The 21534-nt window shown below is 39.5% G+C and overlaps 1 protein-coding gene across 3 annotated transcripts in view; it reads left to right on the top strand.

Annotated features, from left to right (window-relative positions):
* Positions 1 to 21534, top strand: part of CUNH9orf135 (chromosome unknown C9orf135 homolog) — a 78422-nt gene that overhangs the window by 39413 nt on the left and 17475 nt on the right. For 2 of the 3 annotated variants that reach the window (XM_039249545.1, XM_039249546.1), the window contains exons 4-5: positions 1554 to 1622; positions 21078 to 21135. In XM_039249545.1, coding sequence (XP_039105476.1) covers positions 1554 to 1622; positions 21078 to 21135 — 127 coding nt within the window. The remainder of the gene's footprint in view (positions 1 to 1553; positions 1623 to 21077; positions 21136 to 21534) is intronic. The other variant, XM_039249547.1, reaches the window with a different exon arrangement.

The following is a 21534-nucleotide window of genomic DNA, read 5'->3' as shown; positions in this document are numbered from 1 at the left end:
AAATATTGCCTGGAAAGCAGTAAAAAATAGGTAAGCTGTCATTAGTCAGGATTAATTGCTCTTATATTCTTGCTCTCTGAGCGTTTTGTTTATGCTCTTCATAGGAGTTGGACTTACATTCTAGTTATTAATATGTATGTGTGTTTCCCTTGAAATAGTTCCTTGAAAAGAGAAACTATTTCTTTTAAAAATTTTTCTTATGTTTATTTATTTTTGAGAGAGATACAGAGTGCAAGCAGGGGAGGGGCAGTGAGAGAGGGAGAAAGAAAGAATCCCAAGCAGCCTGTGTGCTGCCAGCACAGAGCCTGATATGGGGCTCGAACTCAACAAACTGTGAGATCATGATCTGAGCTGAAGTCAGGAGCCAGATGCTTAACCGACGAAGGCATCCCAGAGAACTATTTCTTACATATCTATAGTCCTGCAACTTGGCATAATGCCTTCCCATGGAAAAGCCTATCCATAGACTTTGTCTTATCTTGTAACTGTTGGAAAATGTAGTCAAAACAGTGACAAAAATGCTGAATTTTTCATTTACTTGTTGGGACATTTTATTTTGCAGGGTGCATGAAAGTCGCAGACATGAAAATCTTTTAAAAAACTATCATACAAATTCCGTCCCAGCTATACCACCCATGCACATTTGTGTTAATTTTATTCATGGTTATACAAGTTATACTTGGAGGGAGGGTTCAGAACCTGACTGATCCTGGGGCACCTGGGGCACCTGGGTGGCTCTGTCAGTTAAGTGTCTGACTTTGGCTCAGGTCATGATTTCATGGTTGTTGGGTTTGCATGGTTGTTGGGTTTGGGCCCCGCATCGGACGCTGTGCTGACAGCCAGCTCAGAGCCTGGAGCCTGTTTCAGATTCTGTGTCTCCCTCTCTCTCTGCCCCTCCCCTGCTTACGCTGTCTCTCTCTCTCAGAAATACATCATTAAAAAAAATTAAAAGAAAAAAGAAACTGACCGATCCCATTAATACCTGGAGCTCCCAATAGAGCATTTTCTGTCTACCACCCCCATCACTGTCTCCCTTGCTCACATAATCAGTAGTTGAAGCAGGTACTGGAACAGGTTGCACTGTGTACCCACCTCCAGCTAGCGGGTAGTCCAGTTCGTCCAGAAGCTTCTTGGACCTAACTATCCTTTCCCTACATTTAACGGGTATATCCCCAATTATAGGTTCTATCAGTTTTATTACTATAATTGTTAATATAAAACCACAAGCCACATCTCAGTACCAAGCCCTGTTGTTTGTCTGATCAGTCCTACTTACAGCCACACTTTTACTACTGCCACTCCCCGTCTCAGCAGCTTGAATAACTAGATTATTAGCCAACTGCGATTTAAATACCCCTTTCTTTATATGGAGCTGTGGAATCTCTATATTGTACACCTGAATCTAATGTAACACTGTATGTTAACTACACTAGAATTAAAATAAAAAATAAAAAGGATTAAAAAAATCCAGCTCCAAGTAAGTTTTGTATGGCTTTGAAAGTTTATAAATGTCAGTCTGACATGCTTTCTAAAAATTGTTGTCTTGTTTCCAGGGACACTGGATTGCCTGCTACTGGCTTTGGAGCTCTCTTTACTAGACACCCACCAGATCGTCGCAAAATGTTAGTTCCCTAAACTGCTGCAGATTGCACCAAATGTTTCTTCATTAATTGGGAGGTTTGTTTGCAGAAGTGAGGGGGTGAGGAGTCTACCAGGTCAACAAAATACCCTTTACATGGCACTTCACAGTCTCCTATCCTTTAACAAGAGTTTTGTTTTCCCATCAGTTTGCAAGCACTAATAATAATAGTACAGTCAGTCCTCATTATTTGTAGATACTATATTTGCAAAGTCTCCTGCTTGCTATAATTTATTTGTAACCCCCAAATCAGTCAGTGCTCAGGGTGCTGTGCAGTCATTCGTGGATATGCGTCGAAAGGCAGCACAATTGAGCCAATTAGTGTGCACATTCCCAGCTGAGCGGGGGAAAGCAGGACTCTACCTTCCCATTTCAGCTCACCTACTGTACACAAGTGTCCTTCTCCCCACCTATTTACTGCCATGACTTCTCCTTTTTTGCCTATGCTTTTTGTTGGTGATTTTGCTGTTTGAAATGGCTTATGAGTACAACGTTCAAGTGCTGTCTCCTGTCCCAAGCACAAAAGGACTGTGATGTGACTTAGGGAGAAAACACGCATATTAGGTAGGTTTCCTTCAGGCATGAGCTATGGAGCTGTTGGCCATGTTCAATGTTAAGGAATTAGCAGTCCATATTAAATAAAGTGTCTTTAAGCAGAAACACACATAAAACCAGGGCATGTACTAATTGGCTTAGGAAAATGTTGTGGCTGGAGGCTCTCAGGAACCTAGCCCTATGTTTCCCCTAGAGCAGTGGTTCCGTATCTGCTAATTCAGTGTTTCTGGTGACTTTATGGAACATTACTGTGAATGATGAGAATGGACTATCGAGCAAGAGACTGCTAATTTTTACTGATAAAAGAAATACGTTTATTTTGGGGCAGCATGACTTGTTACTACAGAAAACAAATTTGTCTTCCACTCATCTTTCTAAAGAAGACAAACTTTCATAATTTCAGTAATGATGTATAGGTAAGTGATAGGGAAATATAGATACTTACAAGCATGATAAAATTCTAAGTATTGAATTGTGCATTATGTAGATATGGGTACATGTCATCATTACCAGCAATGTAGATGTTTTTGCTTCCTGTGAGAACTGTCTGGTGTTAGAACTGAGCCACTTTGTAGTCTGCCTGGGGTTGAGCTGGGAAATGTCCCAAATGATAATGCCCCACACCCCATTTCACAGTCACTTGAACTTCTGGCCAGGTGTTCTAACTGTGCAGGTTCTAACCTTGATTTCTGCAGTGGGGCTGACCTGGACCGTGTCTCCCACAGGCTGTTGTAGCTTATCTAAGTGACCTGGAAGGTCCACAGGGAGTATTTCCGAATGATCCCTGAGGAGGGTGGACTTCTGTTTTCCATAAAGGTGATGAGCTAAAAAAAATCCCACTGGCTCCCTTCTCTGCACTGAAATCTGGAAATACTAGCAACGACATGGAAAGGCAGAATGAATCCCAAGCCAGACTTTGGCAACTGTATCCAAACGTTAAGAAACTCTAAAGAAAATGATGGGCTAAAGGAAGAGAGAACTAGGAGATAGGAGGGGGGGAGGAGAAGAGAGAAGGCAAAGGTTGAAGTCTCTAGATGGAGTCCTGAACCAGTGCAGGGTGGAAGCAGTGATCTTGATGGGCCAGGCTTATACAAGAGCTCAACGAGTCTTGTCTATGGTGTGTGCAAACTTGGAGTTTCTGCATTGACTTTGGCTGCTGTTTTTAGTCCAGGACAGGAAATGAGACACGGAGGGCTCTACATACTAGATGATTTGATACCAACAATCTACCTCCCTGAAATCACTCTGATCTTAGCATTGAAATCTGTAATGCCAGCCATAGATCGCCAGTAGGACCCTGAGCTGTCTCCCCCAACTCCAATTTGAGAAAGCAGTCTTGTATATGGAGGAAGTAGGCAGTGCATCTAAAGGAGACAGAAATGCCAGGGAAAACAAGCACAGTTAAGCCTAGAGAGTAGTAGTAGCAGTGCTCAACTCACATCAGCCTCGTTCACAGTGAAGACACCAGTTGAGCCTCCCTTTTCAATGGGCCACCTTTGTAGTCATCAAAGCAGAGGCATCTGGTAGTCTCAGGAGTAATACAGACGAAGTTCCAGTTAAAAAATATCATGACACATCTAAAGAATAAAAGCATCATGAAAAATGACAAGACATAGACAACTTATACCAGAGGAAGCAGACCCAGTGGAACAAATGGAACAGAAATTTAAAGGTTTATTACTTGGAGAAATAAAGGAAACAGTTCCAAACATCAGACAAAATAACAAAACTCAAGTTTACATTAACTTTCCAACAGCAACACGGGATGGAAACCCATAACATTGAAGTGTTGAAGGAAAAGAATTTTGAAGCTAGAACTTTTAAATGGGAGGGTCAGACGAAGATGTCTCCAGGCACACAAGGACTGGTTGCAGACTTACCATCCTGCCATGCATAGCTAAAGAACCGGGCAAAATACAGTAGGCAGCTGTCACCAGGTGGTGGGTAGCAACTGTGTGCTCTGTGCTGGAGGCAGGGGCCAGGGCATCTCATTCTCCCCGACTCACTCTCTGAGAACACTTCTTCCAGCTGTGGTGCAGGGGGTGAGCCCAACTGCACAGCAGTCTTCTTGTTGAGTTAAGAAGCAGGCATAGGATTTTAGAGCTTCTGAATGTAACTCAAATTTGTAGGACCAAGGTGTCAGAGAGAAGGAAGTTGTGTGTGGAGGCAGAAAGAAGAGTCTGCATGGGGTTTCCCATGGGCTCTTGGTCAGGAATGCGGCCCTGCATGCACTATGGAAATAATAGATAACCCTGGTTTTAAAAAATCAAACAGAACTGTCTGTAGTGTATTCTGAACCTTTACAGAGTGTGCTCTGTCCTGCATGGTAATGTCGTGCTGCGTGGTCCAGGACTACATCACCTGCCTTCACATCTGGGCCCTGTGTGATCTTGGGCAAGTTGCTTGGCCCTTTCAATGTCTTCATTTGTAAAATGAAGATGATAATTATAAAGGCGTCTGTGTTCTAGGGTTGTGGTGATGATTAAGCAAGTTAATATACGTAAGATAATTAGAACGGTAATTGATGTGTACATGCTAAGTGCTGTGCAAGTCTGCTGGGCCAGACACTCCGCAAACTCAGTCTAGAAACTATCAATTCAGAGAAATGTTCTTAATTTATCTCATTGATGGTTTATACCTTCTATTTTCTCTGTTCTTTCTTTTTGGAAATCCTTTATTTGGATGTTGAATTGCGTGGCCTGGTCCTCCACTTTTCTTGTCCTTCTGTTTTGTTGTTGTCTTTACTGTCTTCTCTGTTTCTTCAACCCTACTATTGACGGATTTTTTTGGTTTGTTTTTTGAATCCTTCTGTTTTTATTGGATCCTTTTTTTCTTTCATGAGTCCAATGTCATATCTGGGAATGTTAATGATAGTTTGTTTTTCTTAAATTTTTTTCTCTCTTTCCTGTAAAATGCTTTTTTGTTTCTGTTTTCATTTTTGTTTGTATGGTATCCTATTTATGCTGGAGGCTTTCTTGAGGGCTCTGGTAATCAACCCTTGCTTTTCTGCTCATGATTAAGAGCCTGTGAGTGAAGCTTACTGACCTGGAGCTTTACTGGAAGAATCTAGGTGGGTCTTCCCCCCAACTCCTAGCCACCCCCCCCCACCCCCCGCCCAGGAAGCCTGGTGTCAGTATTTTAGTCTTTCCTCTTGGGCTGGTCAGATTCCCCAGAGGAGGTGCCCTTATTTGACCCTCTGAAGGGTGGAGGACTGGCACCTCTGTTCTTGGAGTGAGCAGGGCATTTTGCTGGAACATCAATATTAATCCTTCATTATGTATGGTCACGGAATCGTGTTGTTGATCAATGAGTCTCTTTTACCCTTAAAATTTTTTTTAATGTTTATTTACCTTTGAGAGAGAGAGAGACAGAGCACAAGCAGGGGAGGGGCAGAAAGAGAGGGAGACACAGAATCCGAAGCAGCTCCAGGTTCCGTGCTGTCAGCACAGAGCCCGATGCGGGGCTGGAATCCATGAACTGTGAGATCATGACCTGAGCTGAAGTCGTATGCTGAACCGACTGAGCCCCCCAGGCACCTCTCTTTTACCCTTTCTAGTGGATAAATTTCTAGTTCCTGCTGGAAGAGAGAAGGGGCAGTGCCAGCAGTGGAGAGTGACAGGGACCTGGGGCTCTGCTTCTCCAGCAGCTCCAGCCCAGTCTTCTTCTGTTGCCTCAGAACTCACTCAGCTTTCTGCTGAGTCAGACACCACTTGTTCCTCTTCTCTCGAGCTTCCAAAATTTGTTTCTCATGTCCCTTTTCCTGTTCTCCGTATCCTTATGGGTTTATTTTGTAAGCCTCTTTCATATATTAGTGGAGTTTTTTGAAGGAACAAAATGTGATGTGGATAGTTCATCTTAATTCCAAAGTTTCAAGTCGCATCTGAAATGTCACCTCCTCCAGAGGACCCTCCCTTTCTATTGTCACCCCAGCCCCCACAACTTGATAGGTCCCCTGTGGGTATCCATGGCATTGTGTGCTTCTTTCATCCTAACACTGTTAATCGTGGTTGCAATTACTTGCATCCCTGTTTGTCTTTCTTGCTAAACTCCATGCTCTAGAGGGCAAGACCGTGACAGCTCCATCCCCAGTTCCTACCAGAGAGCTTGACCTCTAGCAGCTGCATAGTAATCATTTCTTGAACGAATAGATTATTTCTGGTGTTGAGCAGAAAATTCTAATAAAGGAGAGGTATTGCTCTTTCCTATCTTATTTGATTTAGGATTTCAAGACTTGTAGAACCACAAGTTGTTCTCAGTTCTATTTTGGTAAATGCATTAGAAGACAGTCTAGAAAATCAGCCCTTCTTAGTTGGAATTGCTGAATTACTTGTTTGTCTTATTTGATTATCAGCAAGGAAATAAATATATGAACACCTTTGACTGTCCTTCATTAATTTCATATGTAATTCCTTCTTTCAGTACACTAATTATAGGATAGTCCATACCATAGAATTCTGTGGTGTTTTAGAGTCTGCTTTCTTTAATATTAAATATTCTTTTGCTTCTTACCAACTGTACAGCTGTGGAAGTTAAATGTCAACTTCAAAAGGCAATGAATAAGAATGAGTTTGCTCAATGGACCAAAGTAATGTGCTTCAACTTATAAAAGAAAGGCTGTAATCATAATGTAAATTTAAACTTCCAGTTACCTCTTCACAAAAAAATCAGAATGTACGTATAGTTTTGTTGTTAAGGGGACGTTAGCCAGATGCATTTATTTAATTTTTAGATAACATTCATTATATTGTGATGGCACTTGATAGTCTGTTCTTTTTTTAAAAAAATGCTCATTCATTTATTTATTTTGAGAGATAGATTGAGAGAGAGAGAGGATCCCAAGCAGGCTGCACGCTGTCAGCAAAGAGCCTGACATGGGGCTCAGTCCCACGTGTGGTGAGATCATGACCTGAGCGAGACCAAGAGTCAAACGCTTAACTGACTGAGCCACCTGGGCCCCCAACAATTTGTTTCTTTTCTCACAACTCAATGATAGCCAGCTTACTTTATTTTGGACCAATGTCAAGAAGATGCAACACCCTTCCTCCTTAAACTGGCAGCAAACATTTCTGAAACATTGAAAATAGGAAAGACTAGAGTGTTCGGACACCACTTCTCACTCCTGGCCTTACCTAGAGAAAAGGGCTCTGTGGATAACTCCTTCCACATATGTCACAGACTGAGATAAATGTTTAAAAATTATAATGTAGGGAGCAGTAAGGTTGAGACTAAAAGTTATACCAATGACTTAACTTTAAAAGTGAGATTTATGTACATTGAGGCTGGATTGAGCTTGTCTAAGAACTAGAGTTATTGTTTCTCTTGAGAGCTGGTTACATTTCTATCAGTGAATTTCCAAGGAATTCACCCTGACCAGCAACAGAAGGGGTGAGGGTCAGAGAGGCCACCAACAGTGCTCTTCTGGTCCCAGATGGGGACAGTTGCATGTTTAGGGGGTCTCTGACACATACTCCTTTTACTACATGGTAGAGACATTAAAGGCAGAGAAAAGTAATGAGACACATTTCCTTTAAGGCACATAGGAAAAGTAGATCCGAACATGAATATAATTAGTAAGAGACTTTCTTTGCCCTCCCATCTTGCTCTCAAGAATTCAAGTTCTCAAGAACTTGTACTTAATTTGAAAAGCTAACTCACTGATTATCAGAAGGCCCTTAGGTATGTGATGATCTTATACAAAATTATCTTATGATTTGTCCATAGGAACAGACAGTTGTAGCTGATTCATTCTAAGAAGTAAGGTTTTCCATGTATAATATTTGGACTGCATCTGTGATCATTAAGCAAGCAACCAACCAGAAACCAAAGCAACAGAACAAACAGAGAAAACAACAACAAAAGCTGTATCAAGTAGATCCAATTTTGCAAATGAGATTTAGTATAAATATAGTTTTAGGATCTTATTTCTCAGAAGCCCTTACTTAAATATGCATATGTAACCATGCATGCTCTTGAGGTAATGGTTCACAGGGGAAGCTAATTTCTTTTGACAGGGAAGAGCCACCTCTGGCATAGACTATGCGCTGGGTGAGAAGCTTACCCCTGGAGCCTGTGTCAGCTTGAGGGCAGCCCAGAAGTACTGACTGCCTGCTGGAGGATGGAGAAGTATGAAAGCATCCCTTACAAGGACAGCCGCTAACTACTGTGTCCTGATGCTTTTACCAAATTTCATGGTCTCCCGGTGCTAGTGATTAGTAGATATTGTCAAAATTTTATAATCAATGCATCTCATTTCCAGAAGTCATCCAAACGCTTATGTGATACACATGACTGGAGAAGAAAGAAATTGATAGTGTTTTGGATCACTGGCTAGCTTTTTGGAGATAGTGTGGTATTTCAGAAAAGGCATGGTATGAGAAGATAGGAGACACGGGTTCTACTTCTGGACCTGCACTAAACCGGCTATGTGACCTTGTGCTGGCTAATAAGCCTCTCTGGGTTCCAGTTGTTTCCATCTATAAAATGAAGAGATTGAACCAAATGATCTGTAAAGTCCTTTCCTGCTCTAAAGTTTTATGGTTCTAAGGAGAAAGGCATCTGTAGTCTCATAAATAGACAAGTTAAATGAGGCCAAAAGTAGTTCGGGCAGTTAAGTGTTCACTGTTGGCATAGAGCACTTATCCATATGTGTGTGGAATGATTACTTCCCAGTAGCCATAGCGAGCTGAGACCGCACCTTCAACTCTTTCCATTTATTTCTCTCACTGGGGCACTTAGCATCTATAAAACCTTTGGCACTCTTTAGAGGAAGGGGACTGAATATGAATAGTAAGAGGTGTTATTTTGTTTTTTCCTTTTCTCAAAGTACAGTGCAAGGCATTTGCTTTTGTTTTCTACTTGGGCACTTAGGCAGTGGCTTGTCTGTTGGTAAAATGCCATCCAGTTGTTGAACATTTTTCCAGAAGGGAAAAACGTTTGAAAAACTGCCCTGTGATGAAGGTGATGAGAATAACAACAAAGAAAATGTGAAGAGGAGAATGATGTGATGGAGCGACCATGCAATAGGAGTGAGACAGACCGGAACCCCATTCTTGATTCCCCCTCTTGCTCACTGGAGGACCTTTTGCTTCCCATTCAGTGTAATGTGGCCAGACTATGTGCTAACAGGCTGATTCTCCTCCCCACCCCCACCTCCCACAAGCCCATGTGTTGGCCATATGACCTAGGCCAACCATTCAGGAAGCATTCTAGGATTGTAATGGAAGTTTTGGGCAAGATGCCTGAACATTTACCAGGTGGCAAGTTACAGAGGGCATCTTGCTGCAGGGGGAGCATTTATCTGTAAGTGAAGTGAAGCAGAGGTGTAGAAAAAGACTGTTCTGATGGGATTCTTTTAATATGTGCTGGTATTTTCCTTTTTTTTCTTAATTGAGTTTGAGTTGGGTTTCTATAACTTATAACTTTAAGTAATACTACAAATAGCAAATACTTATATGGTATGTATTGTGTGCCCGGCACCATTCTAATGTTGCTAATTCATTCACTTCCTACAAAACTCATATGATTTTGTTCCATCTACATGACCTACTTTCTATGGTTGGAAAAACAAAAGCACAGAGAAGTCAAGCAACATGTTCAAATTCTCAGAGCAGGTAAGTGATGAGTCAGGATTTGGACTGAGATTGGCTAAGACCAAGAGCTTTGGTCTTTATTTGCTGCATTTAGGCAGGCTAGGTCTTGAGCACCAAGCCATTAAAAGGAAATACTGGTGAAAGGTTCTTTATCTCTTAAAATTTCTGGATTCAAATTTTTCATTTTTCAAATAACATGGCTACTGATTCTTAGGACATACCTTAGGAACTTTGGCTTGGAACTCTTGGTTTGGAACTTTCCCCCTGTGAGGCAAGAGTCCTGAGCTCATCTCACTCAGGCTGCCTGGAATGGGCGGCTTGGCAGGTGCTGAGTAATGATGGCTTTTATAGTTGGTCAAATTTGCTGAAATGATTTCAGGGTCAACCTAAATGCTATTGCCCTTTGTGCTACTCCTGCATTTAGGGTATCCTCCCTTACCTGACATAACATTGAAACCAAACAGTTAAGCAGGTGGGACACTTTTCCATTTGTTAATATTTGGGGATGTGGCTCAGGTCCTAACTTGGCTTGTGTGCCTTGGCACAGGAGTGTTTTAATGGCGGATAGCAATGGCCAACTTTATTGCTATCCTTGCAGTGTAATTCGTATAACTTGATAAGAAAAGTTATGTGAAAGCACCTGGTATAGTGCTTGTTAGCATCACAGTGCTGACATGTGGCATGATGGCTGAAAGATCCCTGTAAAGCTTTATTGTATCTAACGACATTAGAATAGCCAGTCACACTACAGGTACCAAACTGAAGTTTATTTGCATATTCAGGTGTGCTCAGTGAGGCCCTCAAGATAAAATTATGAAGATAGCCTTATTCAATTTACTTATTTGGTCTCTAGTCCCCGGAAGTAGCTACCAACAATCCTCTCCTTCTCTGTGCATGCATGCCACAGCTCCCATCAAGAGGCAGAGGTCATTGGCCTGTCTTATAAATCTGGGCTGGCCTTGTGACTTGCTTTGATCAATAGAATGTAGCAGAAGAGATCTCTGGGACACCAGAGAGCAGACCCTATTAGACTGGTAGTTCCTACTTTCTGATTCTTGGCCTCTAGCCAACATGCTGTGAGAAGCCCAAGACACATGGAAGAGAACCAAGGCACTGTGTTGACAGCTCCAGCTAAGCTCCCAGACCTCAGACAAAACCAACTGCCAGACATGAGAATGAGCTATCTTGGATCTTTCCATCCATTCAAGTGCCTGGATGACTGTAGGTCTCACAGACATCACGTGGACCAAAACACTACACAGCTACACCCAGTCATCCCACAGAATAATCAGAGATAATAAAATAGTTGTTATTTTAAGCCACTAACTTTTATGCCATAGCAGTAGCTAATTGAAGTAACCTTCCTGTCTCTAACTACCATGATTATATGGCTGCTTCTATCATTTTTTGGCCTACAGGTGAATTTGTGTCATTGCTAATCCATTGGGAATACAAGTAGTTCAAATTTTGAGATTGATGAGCTCATAAAAGAAATGAGTGGCAAAGATTTTCAAAATGTCAATATTATGGAATTTATATTTAATCCTGACATTTTCTTTTATTCCATGTAATGGTGAGCCTGCATTACTAATATTTCTCTTTATAATATTGGAAATTTATGTGGTTGTCATAATGCTATAATTACTTGAAGTCCTAAGTGGGTCTCAGTGGATAGTACTGTAATATGCATCTTTGAGCCATAGAAGTGGTTTCACAGCAACAAGAACTTTACAGCATTACAGAAATCTTTTCTGCTTTTCTGTGTATAATTTGATTCTATATTTGGCACTTTTATAGTTAAATTGTTACCTTAATATATAAGGCTTATATTACCCTTCAGAATGGCTTGCAAAAACTATTAGTCTTGAAGAAATTATATTTGTTCCACATATCTGAATTCATTCTTTCGACATAATGAGTGGCTACTATGAATTAGGAACAATTAGGTACTAGGAATATAGAGAAAAAAGACACCCCATTCCTGTAGTAGCTCATTGTCTAATAGGTGAGATGAAAAAGAACCAATCCAGTACTCATGTATCAGTAAGGAATACACTTGGCTAAAAGTAACAGAAAACCTAATAGTTACTTGAGTAATTAAGGAATTTGGTCAGCTGGCATGAAATGTAAGGTGGTTGAGACTGGTATGTCATGGGGCACCTGGGTGCCTCAGTCGGTTAAGCATCTGACGCTTGATGTCGGCTCAGGTCGTGATCTCACGGTTTGTGGAATTGAGCCCCACAATGGGCTGAGCATGGAGCCTACTTGGGATTCTCTCTCTGCTTCTTCCCCATGTGCATGTTCTCTGTCCCTCTCTCTTTCTCTCTCAAAAATAAATTAAAAGAAAAGACTGGTAGAGCACCTACATGATGTCATCAGGGATGCAGGGTACTTTTGTCTTTCTTCTCTACAAGTTTTGCTAGGAAGCTTTCATCCTGATAGTGTCACGAGGGTTGCTATGCCTCTCAACATCATCAATCTGTTCTAGAAAGAAGAGTGGGAAAGTGAAGAGGTAAAGGGAAACCCCATTCAGAATCGTCATTCTGCATCTACATGATGGACTGTGACATGGACACCCTTAGCTACAAGAGTCTTCTAAGTAGAGAAAGACAAGGGAGAAGGTTGAGGCTGGAAGTGTTGTTGAACGAGCCCACCTACACATTGCGACACGCTAGAGTGAACAGAGGTTGCAAGGGGAGAACAAACTCAGATTTGGAAGGTTAAGAAAGGCCTCCAGACAGACATGAAACCTAAACTGAGTCATGAAGTTTGAGCTGGAGTTAGCCAGATCAACGTGAGAGAAGGGCACCCTAGACAGGGACTTAAGGCAGGGGATAATGGTACCTGTGATAGGTGTGCTTGGTTCATAGAGTACAAGGTTTTAGTGATAGCAGCCAAAGTTGGAGAGAGATGTTTGGGACAAAGCAGGTAGGGCCTGAAAGCTATGTTAAAGGGTTTGGACTTTATCATGAGGCAAGAGTGAAAGGTTTTCAAGTATGGGGTAGAAACGATCAGATTTGGGTTTAGAAAGCAGAAGGCAGGTAGTGGTTGACTGGAACTGCAGTAGGAAGGCTGTTGAACTAATCCAGTGAAGACACGATAAGCTCCTGACCTCTAGTGATAGCGGTGTGGGGGGGAAAGATTTCATATTTTAGATATATTAAGAGAGAGGAATAGACATTTCCTTGGTAACTGATTAGTTATAAGAGTAGAGAAGACTCAAGGTTGATTCCCAGGCTTCTGGCTTAGGCACATGGGGGTTAATGGGGCCATTCATTGAGGCAGTGAAGGTAAGAGGAAGAGCAGATGCCAGACAGCAGGTGGATAGTTGAGACTGTAGCATGAGTGAGATCACTGACCCAGATCCAGTTGCTAATATAGGTGTCTTAACTAGTTCCTCTGCCTCCAGTCTTGTCCCTTTCAATCCATTCAACAGCTTGAATATTTCAAATAGAATCCAAAGAGAACCATGTTCTTCCACTCTTTAATTAGTATCGTTGCAGTACTGCTTTTTCTTCTTGTGTTAATGAGCACATACTAGGTGTCTGGCACTGAGCTAAGAGCTTTATATGCCTTATTTCATTTAATTCTTTCTTTGAGATAGACACTGCAGCTATCTCCATTAAAAGGGTGCTCAGAGAGGTAAAATAACTTCCCAAAATTTCCTTGACCTACTAAGCACCAGAACTGGGTTTTAAACTCAACAAGTCTGGTCTGTCTGACTGCAGAGTTTGTGTCCTTAACTACTATAGTACATTGTCCTTCATGCTTCATTGGTTAGAGTGCTCCATTTCCTTCAAAGTATTTTATATGCATTATCCACTCCTAACATTTATACGAGGTCATATAAATCGGTATTTTCTTAATTTTGTAAACAAGGAAATCAAAGCACAGAGATAATCAAAGAATCCAATTTCTCATTAATTAATTTATCTGTCCTAAGTCTCTAAGTATTTATGGAAAAGATACTAATGAAGGTAAATAAGATGTAGAGAGTTTAAATGACTTACTCAAGACCCCCATAATCACTTGGTGGTCAAGCAGAGACTAGAATCTCTGGGTTTTAAGTCTGTGTTCTTGATGGAGGGAGAGAACTGCTTCCAAACTTCTAGGAAACTTAGCAAGGGCTTGGTTTGGATCAGGAGTAAAAGCACATTCAAATTGTCCACCATTTCATCTGTTCTTTCCACCTCTTGCCCTCCAGCTTCTTTGAGACTGATTTCTAGGATGGACCTAAAGTATAATGCTAAGTGAAATAAGTCAGAGAAGGACAAATATGGGGTATGATTTCATTCATAGGTGTAATTTAAGAAGCAAACCAATGACCAATCAAAGAAAAAAGAGACGAACAGCAACAACAACAAAAAAAAACGGTCTCCTAAATACAAAGGACTAAGTAGTGGTTGCCACAGGGGAGGTGGGTGGGGGATGAGTGAAATAGATAAAGGGTATTAAGGGCACTTACCTTGATGAGCACTGAGTAATGTATGGAATTGTTGAATCATTATATTGTACACCTGAAACGAATATAACACTCTGTTAATGATTTAAAAAACGAGGGAGTAAACAAAGGTAGAGAAAGATAAGGGACCCCCAAAATAGAAAATCCTTTGAAGAGAGCAGTGGCAGTTATCCCTAGGTCAAAGGCTTGCCAATGAGCCAGCTGTGCCGCAGGTTGGGAGAAGGCTCTCCTGAGACCAGAACGGAACAGAATTCTCCAGGAGAAATTTTCACAAGAAGTAAAATTAACTGAATATTTTGAGATGAGAATTACACAGCTGGGGAAGTTTGAGAATAAATTAGTGCAGATTAAAAAAAGCTGGGGGGCATTCAGCCGCTGTGGAAGATCAGATTTGTTCTGTGTGGCTTAGTTCTGCAGGTAGAAGGAAGAGGAATCTCAGCTCAATCCGAGATTAAAAAAGAATGATGGTTTTTTTGGTAAGAATGACACATAACTTCCCAGAGTGGTTGTAACCTCTCCTTCCCTCCTACCACATGGAGTCAAGTAAAATCCATAGCCATGGGGACTCTCCTCATCCTAAATAACGGATGCTGCTTCTACTGCTGCCAGAAACGGGATTAATTCCAGATTAATTCTCTGCTTTTTTGAGTCACTTACTCAGATTCAGAGTCTTAGGTGGGACCTCTGATTTGCTGAGTACATGTCACCTGCCATTGTTCTGGCTGCCGGGAAGCTGGCTAAGAAAATATCTGCTTGTCCTCTAGACAAACTGTGATTCCCTGGGTTTGGGTATTTCATCTTGTCATAGATTCACACATGTTCCCATAGAGGTTAGTGTCATTGTAGGCATTTTAACCATACCGTGGCTTTAATAAAAAGTTCAATATGAGACTTCTTTTCCTTTTTCATCTTTCAGAACACCTTTAGTAGTTCTCTACCTTACAACCATTAAAGGTTGAAGAGGACATGTGTGGCAAACTGTGGGTGGTGCTGGGCAAAAACCAGCTGTCCACTTTCCAAATGTTCATACAGCATGGCATTATATTGGTAAATTTATCAGCATCTGGTCTTCAGTTTTACATGTCCAGAAAGACAATTTTATCTGTGCTTCAGAATTTATCTGACTCATGGAGATTGACTTATGCTCATTACACTCCCAAGAAAAGCCAGTATTCTAATTAGTTAATTTATAATGGAAATAAAATGTTCAAGCATACCACTCATGTCAGCCAAACAAAAGGATTCTCTCGTTAAAAAAAAAAAAATGGATAGGAAGGCAGTGTATAATCAGAATGTTGTTGAGTGTGTGAGTTAGTTATAAGATTACAATAATCAATGGCCTCAGATTCTGACTACCTGATTATAGTTGGACTCTTTCAGTTTTAAGTAAAAAATGCACAATTAAAATTACCTTAAGCCAGAAGGAGAGTTTATTATTATAAGAGTTTGAATTACTAGGTAGAACTCCGGGAAAGTTCTTGGAAGAGCTGGGCTTCCAAGACTTCTGGAATTGGGACCAAGATTCTCTCCTTGTTGGCCTCCTTTTCTCCTTCTGAGAAGAGGGACTTTACATCCCATGGTTCTTACCAGAGAAGAAGGACATCTCTAGTAAAAAATCCCACGGAGAGCCCTGATGGAATCTGAACTGGGGACTGTTGTTTAGACCTATCAGCTATGGGCAGTGATGGAGCGACAGAGCAGGGACACGTGGACAAGGTTTGCTTGAGGTGATTCCAGACAATGAGGTAAAGTCACTGTTAGCTGTCGTAATCAGACTGGACCGCTCACATTAACGTACTGCAGCTCTCCTCCCAGAACCTCCCAGAGAGGTCTGTTTATGAGCCAGGACCCCTCTTCCTTGTGCCTAGAAACATGCCTCCCTTCGTTTTTTCAACTCTTGCTTTCTTGAGTTTCTCCGTAGACCGTTTCTCTTCTAATGGATTTATTCTTTCACTATATTCTTTATTTGGCTATAGTCTTTAGCTGATATCGAAGAGCAAGATCTGTGGTGATTTTCCATAGTTTTATTTTCAAAAGACCATCTTGTTTCAAGTTGGACAAAATATATCACTTCAAGATTGTGGCCCTGTTTTTCAGATTAAAATGCTCAGGGGGTAGGGGGATGATCACAAAGAGTTTATAGCTAACTGACTGAAAGTCATCATTTAGTATAATCAAAGTTTCCCTTTTGCTGAGCCACATTGCACTTTCAGAAAGATAACTGAATATTTTAACCTTCCACCTTTATTTACTTTGAGTTTTGTAGTAAATCTGTATGTTTTTATATTCTAATTATTTTTATTGCTTTATTCATTTAATTCATATTTCTAAGTGCTTACATTGTATCAGACTCTGTGCTGGGAGGTGATAATAAAGAAAGGGAGAAGGGCCTGAGCTTGGTGGAATGGGTTTCTACCTGCTTTAAGTGGATTGAGAGATGCTCAGTGCTGCCTTGCAAGGTTGGCCTGCCCAAAGCAACACTCCATTTGACTGATGATTATATCATTTGAGTCATAACTTTGGATGAAAATGGGGTAGAGAAATAAGTTCACTGTCATTTATTAACACCTAAACATTTTAAAATTATGGAATATTTCCATTTAAATACTCTTCAGACATCCATTATTTCTTAGTTATAATGTAAGTTGATAGCTTTGCCATATTTGCTTATTTTTTTTAAAAAGACCATTTATCATGACTTATAGAGTAATTCAATATATTCACCATATTGATGGACATTAGCTTCCAATTTTTCACTGTTACAAAGAAGGCTGCATTGAATATTATATATGTCTCCTTGAGTATATATGCAAGGATTTCTTAATACTCAGAAATATAATTGCTGATTATTAAGATATGTGTACCTTCAATTTTATAAGATGTTGCCATTAGTAATATGTGAATATACTCATACTTTCATATTCTTATAAACATTATAGAGATTTTTAATTTTTACCAAAAGGAGAGAGGCAAACCATGAGAGACTCTTGAATGCTGACAAAAACTGAGGACTGATGGATGTGGGGGGGAGGGGGGGATGGGCATGTAGGAGGGCACTTTGGGGATGAGCACTGAGTGTTATGTAGAAACTAATTTGACAATAAACTATTTGTAAAAAAAATAAATAAATAAATAAATAAATAAAAAATAAAAAAATAAAAAAAAATAAAAAAAAATATACCAAAAGGATATAAAATGATACCTTATTGTTTCATTTTGCATTTCACTACTGAATTTAAGAATGCATTTTAAGCCTGAATTTGTTTTCAAATATTTATTAGCCACTTTGGTTTCTTCTACTGTGAACTATTTATAGCCTTAGTCCATCTTTCTATGGGACATTGTCTTTTATTGATTTCTAAAAATTTTTTGATTTATTCTGGTTACTAGTATTATTTGAGTTAATTTTATAATAAATATCTTCTTGTCTATGAATTCTCTTGTAGCACTGTTTATGGTGTCTTTTGAGCAATAGAAATGTCAAATTATAATTTAATCAAGAGTTATTTATAAAATGTCAGACTGTAAACCTTTTAGAAATTATACATACACACATATGTGTATGTAACATATATTGAGTAGCCATCTATAAATAAAGGAGTTGTTTTATGTACTTCAGCAAATTTTAAAATTTTTGTCATTTTAAATCTTTTAAATCTGTTAAAAGTCTTTTTTAACAGATTTAACAGATTTTAAGTCTTTTAAATCTGTTAGATGCATTCCTATAGGAACATTACAGATTTTACTGCAGTTATAAATGAGATATTTCCATGTTAATTATGCTTTCTAATTTCTTGTTGCTGGTGTATGGATATGCTATTTTTGTATATTGATCTTGTATCCAACAACCTCCCTGAAACTTGCCTGTTGTTATGATTCATAGATCCTCTAAGATTTTTTTTAAATATAGACAATCTTCTATGTGAAAAAAGAGAATTTTATTTCTTTCAATTCAGTTATTATACTTATGCTTCTTTTTCTTGTGTTACTGCATTTTCTGTATCTCCAATTCATAGACTAGAATCCAGTTCATTGACCAGAATCATTGATGAAGGACTTCTGTGACTATTTGGGAATATTTATGGAAAGAGTTTTCATTGGCTTAGTTTTGATTTTTATTTGTTGTTTTCTTCTCATAGTGATATTATACTACTCTGTTTATCCTATGTTAAATTTTCCTGGAGGAGCAGCAATCAGGTAATTCTAAGTGAGGGGAAGGGAGAAGTTTGGGCAGTTTTCTTAATCTCTTAGTTCAAGAGTGCCCTCTACTGTTGGAACAGTGAAGTGATCTATATTTCATTGAAGGCATCTTTTTTGAAAGAGTGATGATTCTAGGACCTTTCATTTCTGAGCTTGAATTCTTATTTTTCTTCACCTTGCCAGTTGCTTCCTTTCCCAGAAGCAGCACCTTCCCAGACTGCCACTGTGGTCTTGAATACTTTCCAAGTCCCCTTCTTGGAAAGCCAACCTTCAGATCCTCTAGTCACAGACTTGTTCTCAGCATTTGCCCATCAGTGAAGGATGCTCTCTTTTCTGGGGGTGATGTCTTCTGTGTTCCATCCCCCTTAGGGACTGGCCACCCTCTCCCCTCTTCCTTGTAATACCCACCTGATTTTGTTCCAGTATGGGCTCTAGATCTGGCTCTACTAACTTTGGACTTTTCTCTCACATAGTTTCCTCTAGCAGCTGTTATGCACTAGGCATGGGTGATTGTGTGATTTTATTTGCTTTTGCTGTTGATCTATATGGTTTTGGAGTATATATGTAGATATTTGGGTTTAAGGAACCAAAGGATCTAGAAATATGTAACAATATTGTTCTGACTGCAGATTGGTCATTTTATCTTTGTGATTCTGTCATTTTTTGACATCCATTCTGTGTTGTTAGGTTTATTGACTTAGGATCTTTCTGGTGCTTGTCCCTTTAATCAGTAGGTAATGATCTTTATAACTGATAACTTTTGACTCAAATTCAATTACATATGATATTAATATAAGAATACTAACTTGCTTTTGGTTAATATTTTCTAGATATATCTTTAAATCCTTTTATTTTCAAACTTTCTTTGAAAATAATTTATTCCAGGTATAGATGCATAGAGTTGTACTATATAATACAGTTTGATATTCAGCTTAAGTCTGAGAAAATGTTTTCATTGATGAGTTTAACTCCTAGAGTAATTTCATTTTCCTAAAAGTAATTTCATTGTATTTGCAAAGACATTTAGTTTTATTTTTATGATTTTAATTTGTCTTATGAGCAAAAATGATTTTCCTTCCTTCTTTTTCTTCTTTTCTTCTTGTTACTAGATTAGTGTTTAAAAAAATTACTTGCAACAGTATGGAGGTTCCTCAAAAAATTAAAAATAGAACTACCCTATAACCCAGCAATAACACTACTAGGTATTTATCCAGAAGATGCAAAAATGCTGATTCAAAGGGGCACATGCACCCCAATGTTTATAGCACACTGTCAACAATCACCAAATAATGGAAAGAGCCCAAATGTCCATCGACGGATGAATGGATAAAGAAGATGTGTTATTATATGCAATGAATATTATTCAGTGATCAAAAAGAATGAAATCTTGCCATTTGCAACAATGTGGATGGAACTGGAGTGTATTCTGCTAAGTGAGATAAGTCAGTCAGAAAAAGATAAACATCATATGATTTCACTCGTATGTGGAATTTTAGAAACAAAACCCAATATTTTTAGGTGTGCAAATCTCAGAAGAGTTTGTTTGCCTGTCTAGTCCCATAATACTGCCAGAAAAAGAAGTAGGGCTTTATGGATTTAATTTACTTAATTATTTTACTTAATTATCTCTCATAGGAGAATAATTTTTGTCCCACCCTGAGTTCTAAACAGAGAAACTTTCTTGCAAGTTTCTCTGGACTGGTGGCTGGAGTTTCTTTGGTTTCTTTTATATGAGGTTACAGACTTTACAGACTCCTGGCTGTAAGTAGGAGTTTAGCTCTTTACCTTCTGTGAACCCAAGGCCACGTCTCCAGCCCTTCATATGCAGTTCATATGCCACCTTCTAGCCTTGGCACTTCATCTTATGGCTTGTCATTCTAGGGAGCATCCTCTTCATTTCGGGCACCTCAGGGTTTCCCCTTGGAGCTTGGCTATGCTTGTAGACTTGGGGACGGGAGGATATATTTATTCAGCATTGTGTTTAATGGGGTGAGAGGTTGGGGAAGCAATATAATCTCAGTCCACCTGGTTGTTTTCTATAATCTTTTTCAGCTGTCGTCTAGCAGAGAGCATGGGGCATAGGGTCAAAAGCATTTGCGAGGCAGAAAGCAGATGGTAAAGAGAATCCCAAAAGTCTGGAAGGCACCTAAGCTCAGGGACTTGGGATTGGTAGTGAATTATTATAGTACAGGAGAGTAGTAAGTGGTGCTGAATTGAAAGTAATTGAAGGAAAGACATCCTATAGTGATAATGTTATAAACAAGGTCTGGGACGGTTATAGGGTTTTTTAAAATGCTTATTTTTGAGAGAGGAAATGAGTGAGAAAATGAACACAAGCAGGAGAGGGGCAGAGAGACAGGGAGACAGAGAATCCCAAGCAGGCTCCTTGCTGTCAGCACAAAGCCCAATATGAGGCTCTAACCCATCAACTGTGAGATCGTGACCTGAGCCTAAGTCAGAAGCTCAACCGACTGAGCCACCCAGGGGCCTCAGTTGTAGGTTTTAAAATTTTTATTAGGGTCAAACCTCCTTGAAACATTTTTCTTTCATGTAAAGCACATAACACTAAACACTTTAAATATCATTCTCTTTGGGGTCGTTGTTTTCTCAAATATTGCCGTATCCCTCTTAGGAGTGCCTTGACAACGTACACTGAAGACTATGGTCTGCTGTGTGATTACCAGCCAGTTGTGAGTATAAAATGGCTGAGAGGCCTTATCTGTTACTTGCTTATTTAGGTATTTAAAATGACTCTGTACTTCTAGTATAAATAGTCAAGCTTGGGAAGAAAGAACAAATTGCAGAAAGTTATGATGTTTTATATTCATTTAGAGATATTAGCTATTTGTGGGAGTCAATGGAATGTTTTATGGTTATGATTTATTTTTGGAAGTTTATAGATTTCAGGAAGAAAATACAAGGCACAAAATATATTAATTATTTTATTCCTCATCTTGTTTTATTGTCCCCTTCCCTGACTTCAATTTATGTGGAATAAAAACCTAAGCTTTCTATTCATTTGTACTGCATTGACACATAAAAGTAAGTAGTTTAATTTACCTCTGGGAGATGTGTGTGTTGATAAAAAT

This window comes from Hyaena hyaena, unplaced genomic scaffold (assembly GCF_003009895.1).
Source record: "Hyaena hyaena isolate Hyena2069 unplaced genomic scaffold, ASM300989v1 scaffold_341, whole genome shotgun sequence".
NCBI classification, from domain to species: domain Eukaryota; kingdom Metazoa; phylum Chordata; class Mammalia; order Carnivora; family Hyaenidae; genus Hyaena; species Hyaena hyaena.
The sequence above is the reverse complement of the archived record's forward strand: the minus strand, read 5'-3'. Positions and strand labels throughout refer to the sequence as shown.